The sequence below is a fragment of the Schistocerca nitens genome, chromosome 3 (assembly GCF_023898315.1).
Source record: "Schistocerca nitens isolate TAMUIC-IGC-003100 chromosome 3, iqSchNite1.1, whole genome shotgun sequence".
Classification (NCBI taxonomy): Eukaryota; Metazoa; Arthropoda; class Insecta; order Orthoptera; family Acrididae; genus Schistocerca; species Schistocerca nitens.
The window spans coordinates 560,860,113-560,876,979 of NC_064616.1; the positions used below are offsets into that span (position 1 = coordinate 560,860,113).

General features: G+C 37.0%; 1 protein-coding gene across 1 annotated transcript in view; it reads left to right on the plus strand.

Annotated features, from left to right (window-relative positions):
- LOC126249334 (solute carrier family 35 member E3-like) overlaps nt 1-16,867 on the plus strand; it is a 181,728-nt gene that overhangs the window by 125,829 nt on the left and 39,032 nt on the right. The window contains exon 6 of the mRNA XM_049950990.1: nt 835-934. Within this exon, the coding sequence (XP_049806947.1) occupies nt 835-909 (75 nt within the window). The 3' untranslated portion in view covers nt 910-934. The remainder of the gene's footprint in view (nt 1-834; nt 935-16,867) is intronic.

Below are 16,867 nucleotides of genomic sequence, written 5' to 3' on the forward strand. Positions count from 1 at the left end.
TCGGAATCTTTCTATCTCTTCTGTTAATCCTATTTGGCAAAGACTCTAGAAAGTTTAATGGTAGTTAAAATGAATCAGATGAGAGGTTTTTTTTTTTTTTTTTTTTTTTTTTTTTTTTTTTTTTTAAATATACAACCTTTTTTGTAGATAATCTAGGCTTCAGTAGCTAATGAATACATTTGACATTTGTTTTCCCTTTACCAGGTCCATGTTTTTTGGTGTTTTTTGTGTTATATCACTTAGCATGCCCACAAGTAACTGTTTTGACTGCCCCAGTGAGATGATATTGATACTGTAACCAAGCATCATCATTTTGGGTGCTTTTGCTTCCCTTGCAGATGCATTCTGTAATAATACCACTCATTTGCATTGGGTGATATCACCTGCAAACAGTGTCTGAAAACTGATGAGTCATTTTCCTGCTCTATAACATATTAACTGACTTATTTATTCTAAAGAAGTGTGCAGTAAAAATGCTGTGTAAAGTTCATAAATACATATCTAGCTGAAGCCTCGTCAAAGGCCTAGAGATTCTCACACTTGCATGGCGATACATATACTGCCCAATGGGATTTGTGATTAATAATAAGAGTGAACTTAGGATCAGTTGTGCAGTTCTCAGGCTCACCAAAATCAGGTTGCCAGTAGACATCAGGCAAGAAACTGAAAATTCCAAGATATTTACAATCAAAATAAAAGAACCTATGAGAGCCCAGATGGTCCTATACTGTGGTAACCTTTTCTTGTTCCACATAGTTGTATGTCTTCGTTTTTTGAATTTTCATTTTCTATGGACTTTTGTGATAGCAAATTCATAATTGGGTTTCCTTCCAGGTTACTGAGCTGAGACCAGTGCCCAAAACAGTAGAAGAAGGTTTCCAAATACTCCCTGGTGGTAGGATTAGCTAGTTTTGTTTCTGCAAGCTGAGCACTGGTAAGAGCACTGAATAAATTTTTCACTGCTTGTTAACATCATTTTTTTCAGATTTTCAACAAATAGCCTAAAATCATGATTTCCATATTTATAAGTTCATTTATATGATAAGAGCACATATTCATTTTAGTGCTGCACAGAGTTTACAAAGATGGTGTAACATTTAAATGTGATATGACTCCAAAGAGATGCCAGTGTTCTAGTGATAGATCTTAACTCTGAAGATGATATTCTGATGGAAATAATATACCAAAGCAAAACTCCCACTATAAGGGTATTGATTCTGCCCTGACATATTCCTTGCAGATTGGTGGAGTTGCCATTTATGCCATAGAGAACATTTTGAGATATACTAATGGTTCAGAATTGCGTAATGAACAGTTGTGTTGTTCAGAAATGTTTGAATTTACTTGTATAAATTTTTTAGTGATGGTTTTTTTTAGATTAATTAGTTATCAGTTCAGGGTCTTTTCCAGCAAACTTGAAATTATGTAACTTCTCTTTACAAGAAAAATATTATTATAATTATGTATAGGGATTCAGTACTGACTTTATGGGGGAGTTCATACAGCAGAAAGAAGTAGAACATATCCTTCACTCATTTAATTTACCTTCAAATATGAATTTTAATTCAGGTTCAGTGTGAAATCCCTTACTAATATAGGATCAAATAGCAAGATACCAATCTGAAAGAAGCTGATATAGCAGTCAAATTTGTAATAATTTCCTATAAATTTGTCTTGATCACAATATAAAGGTGGAGCTAGATAACCAATTTCAGGTGCTGAACAACCACCTTTGCATTTATAAAAACCAAAGGAATTGGCGATCAGTTCTACATCTACATGTATGCTTCAAAAGCCACATTAAGTTGATGGTATGTGGGAAGAACAGCAGTTGGTAAGCCTCCGTGCGAGTTCAGTTCTCTCAGATTTTACCTTCTTGACTTTGCATGAGATATGCATAGCAGGAAGAGATATATTGGTTGACTCTTCTGGGAATGTAGACACTTGTAATTTTAACAGAAAACCACACTGTGATTCAGAACATCTCTCCTGCACCATCTGACACTTGAATTGGTAGCACATCTCTGTGATGCTTTCACATTTACTAAATCACCCTGTCATGAAATGTGCTGCTCTTCTTTGAATCTTCTCTATTTCCTCTATCTGGTACATATCCAATACTGATGAGTAATTTCAAGTATTGGTTGAACAAGGGTTTTATGTGCTACGTCCTTCATGGATGAATTACACTTCCTGAATATCTAGATCTACATACATATGTACATACTTGACAAACCACCATCCATTGCATGGAAAAGGGTATCTTGTACCACTGCTCATCATTCTATTTCCTTTTCCACTCAAAAAGGGAGCAAAGGAAAAGAGACTGCCTTTATGCAGTCTTGATTTCTCTTATCTTGTGTTCTTCGGCCTTACATGAGATGTATGTTGATGGCAGTAAGATCATTCTACAGTCTGTAGCAAATGCAGCAGCTTCTCTAAACCTCTCAATAGTGTTTTTGCAAAAAGAACATCTTCTCTCCAGGAATTCCTATTGGAGTTTACGGCACACTTCTGTAGTACTTGTGTATTGATTGTAAATACTAGTAACAAATCTAACAGCATGCTTATAGACTGCATTGATGACTTACTTGAATCTAACCTTGTAGGGATCCCTACAAGCAGTACTCAAGAATGGGTCACATAAACATTCTTTATGTTGTCTCCTTTACAGACGAGGTACACGTTCCCAAAATTCTCCCAATAAAATGTCTCCTTCCATACAATTGATCTTACACAATCATTCAATTTCACATCACTTTGCAACATTATGCCTAGGTATATAATTGACATGACTGTGTCAAGCAGTATGCCACTAATACTGTATTTGAACATCAGAGGACAGTTTCTGCTACTCATCTGCATTAACTTACATTTTTTTTAACATTTAGAGCAAGCTACAATTTATCACACCAAATCAAAATTCTATCCAAGCCATGTATCTTTCTACAGTCATGCCACCATTTGCTTCTACTTCTTGTAAATCTGAAAATGATAGTGCAATAGTAAGAAAGGTTATCTGACGGCTTCTTTATATTGTGACCAAGCAAAATAAATTTATAGTTAGTAATCTTAATGTCAGGAGGTATCAGAGAAAACATGAGAAATGCATAGTTATGTAAGACTGCAAAGGGCTTGGAGAATCAGTTGTCAATTTATTTACTTCTCATTTTGTAATTTTGCATGCATGGGAATTATCAAAAAAATATAAATTTCGAGTATTTTTTCAGTATGCTACAATTAAATAATTCAAATAGTAGGACAATAATTCATTCCATAGTGAAAAGTTGGTTTTATGTGAAATTTCCTACTATAATTATTTATATGACAATATTATTGCTTACTTTATTATTCATGTCAAATCAAGTTATATGTGTGTTTATGGATAAGCCACTACTTGAGCTGCTTTTTAAAAGTGCCACCTGTCAACATACTAAGATCTTTTGGTAACAGACTATGAAAAACAGTTCCTTTGACATAAGGGCTTTAGGCTGTTAATTTTCTCTTAACCATATGGAAGTCTGTTTTATGTCTTGTATTATGGTTGTGAATTCCCATGTTCCTGTTTCTGACCTTAGTTTCCTCTCTTTCACTAGCACAATGGTTTCTAGCATTTACAGGGCATAAATTGTGAGAATATTGAATCTAGTCAGTAGGCTTTTACAAGACATCACTTGTTTCACTTTCCCTGTGATCCTCAAGGCTCTCTTCTGCAATATAGAAACCCTTGTCATATTAGTGTGGCAGATCCCACCCCACAGTGCTATGCTGTAACAGACGAAAGGGTAAAATAAACCAAAAAATGCAGTCCTTAGGGTTTCAGAATTAATTAATAGTGATAATCTTCTTGATACATATAGACTGGATGTTATTTTGTTTGCAGACATGTTCAACTTGCTGCTTCCATTAAAGTTGGTCATCTACATGTAAACCCAAAAATTTACATCCAAAGAAAGAGGTTTCTTGGCAGAATCTCATCAATCACAATATTTGTCTATTTGTACCACTCAGCTTAAAGTGAATAATAAAGTTTTGAATCTCTTCGATAAGGCTGATCTTACATTCTGTGCAACAGATTCCATACATGTCATCAGATTCCAGGCATGTCATCAGCATACATAGTGATCAAATGCTTATTATCTAGAGAACTTGAGAAAGCATTTACATAACATATGAATAAAAATGGAGCCCTGAGGAACACCAAAATTTTTATTTCTTATTCTTCACTGTCTCTTCTCCAGTATTGCCCAATTATCAAATATAATTTCTGTACAGTGTTGTCTACATTTTAAAAACATTTCTAGCAATTGCATGATCTTTCCTGTGGCACAACTCATCACAATTTTTGACAAGAACACATTATGATGTGCTACATCAGAAGCACTGTAGGGTCCAAGAATACCCTTGCTGCTTGGGACCTTTCAGTTCAAGTTTGTAATGGTTGGAATGTACTGTTGACATAGTACTTGGGTCATTTCTGAAACCACGCTGGAAATTACCTAATATGTTGTATGCATAACTTATTTAATAGAAATTGAGCATTTCTGGTTTACAGTTCTGCCAAAGAATACATCACCCCTGAGTTTCATTGTATATCAATGCAAATAAATGAGTATTTTTGAGAATTTTTGGAAGCTACCATTGTCCTTTACATAATGTATGAGCTCAAGCACATAATCTATGAGCAATCTGTAGTCAATCAGTGTTGTGATTTAGTTACTGTAGCAGATATTCTAACTAACATATTGTGTTACAGTTAGTTTTCCCTTAAATAGGAGTAGCCCTATATATTATCTGCATTCATAGTAAATTAACTCTGTTTCTGAGTCTGCTAATAATTAACATCAAAACATTTTAGGAAACTAGTAATTTTTACCATAGGTTTTTGTGTTGCCTTGTATTGTATTGTATGTTAACCGGGGACTTAGAAACGACAGAGAGGCTCCGTCCCCACGATGACTACTGCAGTCCACTTCACCCCTCCGCCGCCCCACACCAAACCCAGGGTTATTGTGCGGTTTGGCCCCCAGTGGACCCCCCCCCCCCCCCCCCCCCCAGGGAACGTCTCTCACCATCACCATACGAGTGTAACCCCTATGTTTGCGTGGTATAGTAATGGTGGTGTATGCATATGTGGAGAACTTGTTTGCGCAGCAATCGCCGACGTAGTGTAACTGAGGCAGAATAAGGGGAACCAGCCCGCATTTGCCAAGGCAGATGGAAAACCGCCTAAAAACCATCCACAGACTGGCCGGTTGACGGGACGTCGACAAAAATCCGCCGGGTGGATTCGTGCCGCGAACCAGGTGCTCCTTCCGGCCCGGAAAGCCATGTGTTAGACCGCACGGCCAACTGGGCAGGCTTGTGTTGCCTTAACGGAAATCTCATTTTGTGTATTTGCTTCAATTCCTATAGGGAGTTAGCAACTTTGTAGCTCATCAGATTAAAACATAATCAGCAGGCTTGAATTAAAGTTATTTGTTCATGGCCTTGTAATACATTGCACCAACCAAAATTCAGTCCCATTGTTAATGCCATTCTCAAACATGGGATGAGTTGGTTGACATTCAGAAGCAACTGGAAATTGCCCTGACTACTGTCAAATGATGGACAGCTGTTGTGAATCGGTGTGTTGGAAGAGCTTCCAAGAGCTGTATACCTGTAATATTGGTACCAGAGGATCCTGTTCCTCTGCAGAATGTACAGGATTTGTCACTACTCATTCACTTGACTGCAAGTAAGGTGTCAGTGGTAGATCTAGGCATCCTGTACAGAGTGGATGGGGACCAGGAAGGACTCAGAGTGTTGTACGGATCCTCCTAACCACCAAGTTTGAGGTGCTGTCTTTCACTGTAACTGAAACTGAGTTAGTGGGACTCACTTAACCTGTTTTGTGTGCTGTCAAGAGGAAGCAAATGCAAAGGGCAGGTGTCTATTAATTGTCAGCAGTTCAAACATATGGTGAATGATGGTACCCCTTATGGGAACAGCAACAATGGACAGGGAAGGACACCAGGTGCACTCAGTGTGTATGCCTGGGGGCCTCATGCAATGTGTTCTATTAATTGTCAGCAGTTCAAACATATGGTGAATGATGGTACCCCTTATGGGAATAGCAACAATGGACAGGGAAGGGCCGGCCGCGGTGGTCTCGCGGTTCTAGGCGCGCAGTCCGGAACCGTGCGACTGCTACGGTCGCAGGTTCGAATCCTGCCTCGGGCATGGATGTGTGTGATGTCCTTAGGTTAGTTAGGTTTAAGTAGTTCTAAGTTCTAGGGGACTAATGACCACAGCAGTTGAGTCCCATAGTGCTCAGAGCCATTTTGACAGGGAAGGACACCAGGTGCACTCAGTGTGTATGCCTGGGGGGCCTCATGCAATGTGTTGGAGAAGCTATTCCAGCAGCCATTTAAGGAAGAGGATGCAGATTATGGCACACATTGGAACAAATGATGCATGTCATCTGGGCTCCACAGTCATACTTGTGCCAGCAACTTGCAGAGAAGATTTAGAAAGCCAGCCTTGCACATGGAGTTCCAACAAAGCTCACAATTTACAGAATTGTCCCCACAACTGATCATGGCCATTTGGTTCTGAGTCAAGTGGGAGGACTGAACCAGAGACTTCAAAAGTTCTGTGACTTCCTGGATTACCACCATAGGCTTGATAACTGTTCGATCCCTGTAAATGGGTAAGGTGTGCCCTACACATTAGAGGATGCTTCTCAGGTAGCTGACTCTGTGTCGGGTGCTCGCAAAGGTTTTTAGATTAGGTGACTCTCCATCCAATCCAGATAATGATAGCATAGAAAAACTGGAAGGATCAGTGTAAGACTGAAAGAAATGCCTCCCAAAGGTGAAAGCATTAAAATCCTAATGGTAAACTGCTAAAGCATTCACAACAAAAGTGCCAGAGTTTGAAGTGCTCATGAAAAGCAGTGAAGCTTAATGATACTACATGCAGAAAGCTGGTTGAAACCTGAAATTGATAGCAGTGAGATTTTGAGGGGAAATTTAAGCATATATTAGAAATTGAAGTTGCATGTGAGATTGTTCAGACAAGACTCAGTATCAAGAGTGGGCATAAAATGATAATTGAATCCTCCTGTAAACCACCAGAGACATCTCCAGATGTATCCCAAAACTTTAGAGGAAACCTCACTTCACTTGGATATAAGTTCCCCAGTCATACTGTAATCATTGTTGGAGACTTTAATCACCCAGCAGTTAATTGAGAAAATTACAGTTTTGTTAGTGGTGGGCCTGATAAGACATCCTGTGAAATGTTACTAAATGTGTTCTCTGAAAACTACCTAGAACCGATAGGAATCCCACTCATGATGGAGATATATTGGATCTGATGGCAAAAAATAGACCTGACCTCTTTGAGGATGTCCACATCGAAATTGGTATTGGTTTCCATGATGCAGTTGTGGCAACATTGATTACCAAAGTGCAAAGAACAACTAAAACAAGCAGAAAGATATATATGTTCAGCAAACTAGTTAAAAATTGTAGAGTCAACTCTCAATGAGGAACTTGAAACTTTCAGCACAGGACAGAAGCATATAGAGAAACTATAGCTCAAGTTTAAAAGAATAGTTGACCATGCACTGGATAGATATGTACCCAGTAGAATGGTTCATAATGGGAAGGAACCTCCATGGTATACAGTCACTGTAAAGAAACTTCTAAAGAAACAGATTACTGGATAATAGGTTTAAAACAAAGTGTAGGGCTATTGATAGAGAGATGCTGAATGAAAAGCATTTGGCTGCCAAGAGAGCAATGTGTGATGGCTTCAGTGAGTACCACAGCAAAATATTGCCATATGATATTTCACAAAACGCAAAGAAATTCTGGTTATATGTAAAGGTGGTTAGTGCCACCAAAGGTAGTGTCCAGTCACTAACAAATAAGACAGGAGCTCAAATTGAGGATAGCAAAGCAAAAGCTGAAAGTCTTAACTAAAATTTTCAAATGTTCCTTTAAAAAGGAAAATCCAGGAGAATAGCCCCAATTTACTCCTTGTACAACTGAAATAGATAATAATATAAGTATTGGTCTCAGTGATATTGAGAAACAGCTGAAATCATTAAAATTGGGCAAAGCTCCAGGATATGATGGAATCCCTGTTAGATTCTATACTGAATTTGTGGCTGCATTAGCCTGTTTTTGAACTATAATCCATCATAGATCCCTCGAACAAAAAACCGTATCCAGTTCTTGGAAAAAGCACAGGTCACACCCATCTATAAGGAGGGTAGTAGAAGTGATCCAGAAAACTACCATTCTATATCCTTGATGTCAATTTCTTGTAGAGTCTCAGAACACATTCTGAGCTGAAACATAGTGAGGTATCTTGAAGAGAATGACCTCCTCAATGCTAACCAGCATGGATTCCAAAAACATTGATCATGTGAAACCAGTCTTGCACTCATCTCACATCGAAGATTGAATGCTTTGGATCAAGGCAGCCACATAGTTGCAGTATATCTTGCTTTCCAAAAAGCATTTGACTCAGTAGCACAGCTGTGCTTATTGTCAAAAGTTTTATCATATGAGGTATCAAGCGAAATTTGTGACTGGATTGAAGACGTTTTGGTATGAAGGATGCAGCATGTTATCTTGGATGGAGAGTCACTGTCAGATGTAGAACTAACTTCAGGCATGCCCCAGGGAAGTGTGTTGCAACCCTTGTTGTTCATGCTGTATATTAATGACCTTGCAGACAAGAGTAATAGTAACTTCAGACTTTTTGCAGGGGATGCCGTTAGCTATAATGAAGTACTACGTGAAAGAAGGTGCATAAATAGTCAGTCAGATCTTGGTAAGGTTTGAAAGTGGTGCAGAGATTGGCAACTTGCCAGTGTTCAAAAATATAAAATTGTAAACTTCACAAAACAAAAAATAAACAAAAAATCCTATCTTTTGACTATAATATCAGTGAGTCACAGTTGGAATCGGCAAACTCATACAAATATCTGGGTGTCTCACTATGAAGAGATATAAAGTGGAATGATTACATAGGCTCAGTTGTGGGTAAAACAGGAGGTAGACTTCAACTTAGTGGTAGCATACTGGGGAAGTGCAGCCAGTCTACAAAGGAGACTGCTTACAAGCCACTCATGTGACTGGTTCTAGAAAATTGCTCAAGTGTATGGGACCCTTACAAAATAGGACTGACAGGGGGTATTGAAGGGAGAGTGTCACAGAGGTAGTGAAGGAACTGAACTGGAAGACTCTTGAAGATAGATGTAAACTATCCCAAGAAGTTTCAAGAACTGGCTTTAAATAATGACGCTAGGGATATACTACAATCCCCTACCTATCATTCACATATAGATTGTGTGGATAAGATTAGAATAATTACTGCACACACAGAGGCATTCAAACAATCAGTCTTCCTGCACTCCATACGTGTGTGGAACAGGAAGAAACCCTAATAACTCAGACAGTGGGACATACCCTCTGCCATGCACCTCATGGTAGTTTGAAGGATATTGACATAGATGTAGATATGTCAGCATTATTTTAATGTTATAAGATACCTTTTTGCATGACTTTCTTTTATGTGTTGTAGCAAGCATGGATTTAGTTCAGGAAGAAGCTGAGCAGTTACTGCAGCACACATAAAATATTAGTTAATTTTACTATAAGTATTTAATGTAGAATACTTAATTTAGTTGCAGTCCATGTCCACTTGAATGACAATGTATATTTATTGCTGTTCCAGAGCACAAGAATACTGTTTACACTTGAAAAGTATTGAAGGGCAGTCACATAGCAATGTAAATTTAACTTTAAAATTTGGTATACATTTCTGACAGATAATACTAACTCTGCCAGAACTGAATTATGTTGATGCTGATGTCTTAATTGGCAATCAGAGTGGAGTGAGTAGTGCTGCACTCTGATGTAAGTAGACATCCAGCAGCGGTGACATATGGAATCTTTTGATGGAGAGTCTTTGCCAATGCCTCTCATTTGTGGCTGCATCTGACAGTGATTGTCTTTAACTTTAATGTGGACATATATGAGGAGACAGAGACTGTAATGATGGAAGATGGCAGCTCCCTGTCCACATCCTGGTATCTACCTTGCGAATGACTGAGAACATTGGCCACATGGTGCATGCCCGCATTCAGGAATGCAAACACTTTGGTCAGGAGGACAGCAGATGGAAATCCAGGGGCATCGTGATTACTGTCTGAGGATTGTGCCTTCGCCAACTTTGGCTCTGAATAAAGGACCATTGGTGGTGGCGGCAGCAGCATGATGTTGATCTCCACTGTCACTGTTCTGGATGGTGCTGAGCTGTTGCGGACCACAACGGCATGCTGGGCAGATGGGCAAAAAGTCTGTGGCAGAATCACTGACATAAGAACAGCATAGCTGATAGTGTTGATGCTGGTGCAGACCAGAGGAACCATGTACAATGTGAGATGAATGACGCAATAAGTGTGGGATGACACCATGCTACCATTGATTTTTCTTGCCAAAAACTATGAAGAAAAGTTGATCCTATGGATGAAAAGATGCAACAGGGTACGGTAATGATGACTATATAACAATTCTGCTAGCAACTTCGTATCACATGGCAAGGAGTGTGTAATGGTCCGCCTAGTCGTTGATATCTCTAGTTGCTGTAATCGCACTATTTCACTCCCATTTACGGAGCTTGTTAGCACTTGATGTTAGGTTGGCGCCATTACAATGCATTGTAGTAATCGCTGCTGCTTGCTGGATCGCTGCTGTGTCTCGATGCTGATGCTGGCTCTAAATCTGGTTGTCTAGGGTTAAAAACATGAGGTCCCGTGTTTTTCATGTGCTTTTGATGATAAAGAACAAACGAAACCAACACATATGTAAACATCAAATATTTATTACTTTGGTGGCCATCTTAATTCCACTGTCCACCAAAGACCATAACACAACACAAAGTAGTACTTCCTTTACATGTTCTTTGCATTGTTTTTCCATCCCAAACAATAACACAGAAACACACTTCACCAAAGTGACATTCCGACTGCCCCTGACTGCCTCCGACTGTTCTCTCGACCCTTCTCGCTGCTTGTATTTATAACATTGTCAAAGAACTACTAAAAAGAGATATAGTTTATAAGTCACATGTACATCTGTTGTTATAATTTGTGCAGAAAAGTTATTAATTTGCATCGAGTGACATAATTTAACATGTTATTAAAATGACAGACAGATTTGTTGACTTGACAGAATAATTCTTTGTTACAAAAAGGCTGTTTTTTAGAAGTTTGTCAATTGACTTCTCTAATTTGCATAAATAAGTAAGTAACATGAATTATTAAGAATTACATTGGTTTTCGTCTAAAATAGGATTGATTACGTGAATACTGAGTGAAAACGCTCCTAGTGAACAAATAGGTTTTACTGGGTGATTTTTATTTAAGGAGATCCAAAATACCTAAGTTGGCCACTATTTTTCGTACTTCATATTAATTATTTAAGATAAACTTAGTGTTTTTCATGATGACATTTGCTGTATCAGTGATCAAGTGATATAAACTTTTGTGTGGGTCAGTTATTCAGTATAATTTAATGGGTTGACTGTTTATGGAGACATGTTGTGCAATCACTGTTAACATACACAATAACTTTTCTATAATCATAAATACTCATTAAACTGGTTGAATTTGGAGGGTATCGCATACTTCGGGAAAGGAAAGCCTTTAATATGTTCCGTTACAATACCCCTCTCGGGTAATATCATTTACAGAATGTTAATGATATTAGCCGAATAGGACAAATGTGTCAATTACTATGCATAATGTGTATGTATACAACGACCGTTACACCGTTTCAAAATGACTTTTTCCTGCAAATATTTTAGTTGTGTTGTTTCAAATGCACTTTGTGTTATGGCTCTCAGTATGACAGCATCATAAAAATATTTAAAAATATTTAGTAATATATGAAAGTAAAAAAAAATGTTAATCTTTGCTCCCAGTGAGCCACATGAAAAATGATCAAAAACAGACACAATTATATCACATGCGATTTTTAGATATATAAAAACTATATGTCAATTATTTCAAAGTCAGTTCTCATTGAGTCACAGATTAATCAAGATAATAGAAGGAACATAAATATATTACATAGATGGACAGGTCAGATGTCCATAGGAAAATTTTGCAACTGTCTGCTCGTTTTGAGCCACATAAAGGAAATGAAAACAAAGAACATAATTATAAGTATGGATATGATATATAAACACAAACACTAGAGAAGTCACATGTATGAATATAATATGCATTTAAAAAAAGGAAATATTTAAAAAACTTGTCTCCCATTGAGACACATAGTCAAGATAGTACAAGAACATATTCATACCAAAATTGCACACTTCAATTTGGTCACAACATAACACAAACATCAAACTTGGTGAACATCTGATTAGCTGTAGAAAATTGTACACAAATCTTATGCCTAATAAAACAATAGTAACAAAATGATGGGTCTTGCACAACAATTTTTTTACATTGTCTTTTATATTTGGTGCAAGTATGTCCCATATTCAACAATACAAAAGGAAAGTAATAAATGTTTGTCACCTTCTTGCCCATTGCAAGTAAAGAAGATGTCTCAAAATTTAATATTCAATAGTGACAACAAAAATATAAAAACATTCTCTCAGAGATCTGGAACTTTTCCAGGGTCTGTAGCATGAGTGGTAGTTGCTATTTGACACACCCAGTAAAAACTTTGCTGATAACATGCTTTATGGAAACTGGGTAAGTAACTGTATTCAAACAGGGAAATGTGCTTAATCATGTTTATATGGTTTCAATTCAGTGATGTTTCTTAATCCAAATAACCTTCTTGATCTGGGAAAGATAAGTCTATACGCATTAGGATGTGGGCTTTCTTTTATTTCAAATGGACAAATGTCAATGTTTACTTTAACATATAATACATCATTTTCAATTTCTTTAGTTCCTAAGTCTAATGTCTCTTTCCTACACTTAGACACATCCCTCTCTGTTTGCAAAGCATTGACATTTAAACATAAACCTTTGTTTTCATCTGTTCCTCTTAACACTGTGTTGCCACTCAACAAATTATTGTTTTCACCCCATTTTTTATAAAGTCCGCTACGGATTCTTATCCACCATATAGGATACAAGGTTGCACTTACCTTTGCTAATTCTTTCCAAAAGGCATCTTTCTTTATACAGTTTCCATAGTTGTTCCACAAAACTTCTAAAAACTTTTCCCCTTTTTCTTGAAAACACACATTTACATTCCATCCATTTATATTTTCTTTAATATTATTATTATTACCATTCTCATAGATTAGCGTTTCATAGTTCCCAATAGGCAATAGCTTGTCCTCAGATACACATTCCCTAGTCTGCATTTCACTTAAATTAACCTCATTATTACCCATGTTTGTCACATCACTTACCTTTATCTCATCATCACTTTTCAATTCTACAAATACTTTTATTTCTTCCTCCACACTCTCATCAATAACATCACTTGATTTAGGATCATTATTTAAATGTCCCTCTATTACTTCTTCCTCCTCCTCCACAACAACCTCATCTTCAGTTTCCCCCCTATGTATCTGAATCTCAGCAATTGAGTCTTTGGCTCCATTAAACTCTTCGTCATCCCCCTTCGTATCAAATAAACCCCCCAAAATAGATTCTATTTGTGGTGTGTCTGACTTGTTATTAACACCAGTATCCTTTTCAGCCCAACTATGGAACTCTGCAATACCTTCAACTTCTGCACTTTTACTAACCACCTGTGCCTGAACACTGTTTTTATTAACTGTATCACTTTTACTCATAGTATCCCAAAACCTTTTATTAAATTCTAATTTATTCATTCTAACAACATCAGTATTTTCATGGTATTTACTCTTTACATTGTATCCTCTCCTTTTCCAGTTTCGGTTATGTGTTGTCCTGTCATAATATTGTCTAGCCCCAAAACTACGGACATCTAGTGGGACTGTCCACCGTTTCCCAGCTGGTTCCCTCGGTCTGTCCGTTTGTAGTTGTCGTTTTGTTCACTAGTTTCAACAAACCCTCTTCTCTCTTGTTCTCTTCCCCAATACCTATTTCTATCATTCCTGTTATCTCTCCTCCATCCTCCCTCCTGTGTATTGTTTCTGAAATCATTTTCATATCTCCTATCTCCCTTATTTGGAGCATTATTTCCAGAATTTTCAAAGTCTCTCCTCCCATAATAATCTCTATTTACATTCCTGTTCCACCCCCCATACTGGTTGTTGCCAGAGCCAAAACTTTGGTTACTTTCTCTTTCCAAGGCCCTATCTAATCTATCTACAAATTTCAGGAACTCTTCCATTGAATCGTCTGGTCCATGGACCAATTCCCACTGCAGTCTCTCTGGTAATCTTCTTTTTAAAACATCAATTTGTGTCATAATATCAAAAGAGTTATTTAAATGAGCAAGTTTTTTCAGTTGATCTCTGCAAAATTTTTGCATTCCCCCTACTTTCCCTCTATACACTGGTCCATTTAGAAATTCTGACTTTAATCTGGCTTGTATGGATTGTGACCAAAATTTGCAAATAAATTTAGCTTCAAACTCTTCAAAAAGTATTCCAAGAATCATTATTCTCATTTGCCCAGGATAGGGCCTCCCCTTCTAGAAACCATTTTACTAACTTAATTTTTATGTTATCTGACATTCCTACAACAAACATATCCTTACATTGGTGAATGAAGTCAATAGGGTGCAGATTTTCACCAGGAAAGCATTTCACTTGGATGTGCCCATACATTGTATTTTGATTGTAAATCGTTTGTTTGGACATCAATGCATCCTCCAGTTGTGTATATTTAGTGTGTATATTTTCTACTTTTGTATCTACATTAGTGGTGTACAGGTTGTATTCCTGTTTAAGGTTTTCTGATGTTTTGTCTATTCTCTGATCTAATCTTTCAACTTCAGTATCTACTCTGTTGTAGATGACAGCAATGCTGTCTGTGTTAGCTTGTATGTTTTCATTTAAGCTTTCAACTTTAACTTGAAATTCTTTTCTGAAGTGTATCAACTGTTCACTAGTGTTCTTACTGAGAGTAGTTTTAAATTCCTCACACTTCTCATTGAGATGAGTACTTAATAGATCAAAATCCAAACTTAACTTATCCAGTCTATCTGTGTTTTCTTTAAGTTTCAAACTTACTTGTTCATTTGATTGTTTAAAATCCAAACTTAACTTATCCAGTCTATCTGTGTTTTCTTCACTTGATTGTTTAAAATCCAAACTTAACTTATTCAGTCTATCTGTGTTTTCTTCACTTGATTGTTTAAAATCCAAACTTAACTTATTCAGTCTATCTGTGTTTTCTTCACTTGATTGTTTAAGTTGCGAGCTTATTTGAGTTGCAAACTCTGCTAGCCACTCTGTTAAGTTTAATTGTTCACCACCCCCTGGTTCAATTTTTACATTTCCTACGATCTCATCCCTCTCAGGTAGAGACATGTTAACAATTAATTATTTTAAATGACAACAACAACAAAATACCTTGCTTTATGTCTATGCTATGATGTCGTGGTCGGTGTTCTTGTTGGCTTTCTTCACTTATATTCGGTTTTATTGAAGCTGAAGTCTTGATTGATGAAATCCATTGACATAATTCAGACGTTAATCTTCCGAGCGGTGTGATGATAGTTTTTCGTAGTCGCACAAACACACTTTATTTATTTATTTATTTTTGACATATTTTCACTGTTGCCACAATGCACAAATAAAATTTTTTTGGAGTGCCAAGCACTTACGAAATTTATCGCTGCACTATTATCATCGATGCACTTAAAGATCCCGGCTGAGCACCCACTTTTGTAATGGTCTGCCTAGTCGTTGATATCTCTAGTTGCTGTAATCGCACTATTTCACTCCCATTTACGGAGCTTGTTAGCACTTGATGTTAGGTTGGCGCCATTACAATGCATTGTAGTAATCGCTGCTGCTTGCTGGATCGCTGCTGTGTCTCGATGCTGATGCTGGCTCTAAATCTGGTTGTGCTTTTGATGATAAAGAACAAACGAAACCAACACATATGTAAACATCAAATATTTATTACTTTGGTGGCCATCTTAATTCCAATGTCCACCAAAGACCATAACACAACACAAAGTAGTACTTCCTTTACATGTTCTTTGCATTGTTTTTCCATCCCAAACAATAACACAGAAACACACTTCACCAAAGTGACATTCCGACTGCCCCTGACTGCCTCCGACTGTTCTCTCGACCCTTCTCGCTGCTTGTATTTATAACATTGTCAAAGAACTACTAAAAAGAGATATAGTTTATAAGTCACATGTACATCTGTTGTTATAATTTGTGCAGAAAAGTTATTAATTTGCATCGAGTGACATAATTTAACATGTTATTAAAATGACAGACAGATTTGTTGACTTGACAGAATAATTCTTTGTTACAAAAAGGCTGTTTTTTAGAAGTTTGTCAATTGACTTCTCTAATTTGCATAAATAAGTAAGTAACATGAATTATTAAGAATTACATTGGTTTTCGTCTAAAATAGGAGTGATTACGTGAATACTGAGTGAAAACGCTCCTAGTGAACAAATAGGTTTTACTGGGTGATTTTTATTTAAGGAGATCCAAAATACCTAAGTTGGCCACTATTTTTCGTACTTCATATTAATTATTTAAGATAAACTTAGTGTTTTTCATGATGACATTTGCTGTATCAGTGATCAAGTGATATAAACTTTTGTGTGGGTCAGTTATTCAGTATAATTTAATGGGTTGACTGTTTATGGAGACATGTTGTGCAATCACTGTTAACATACACAATAACTTTTCTATAATCATAAATACT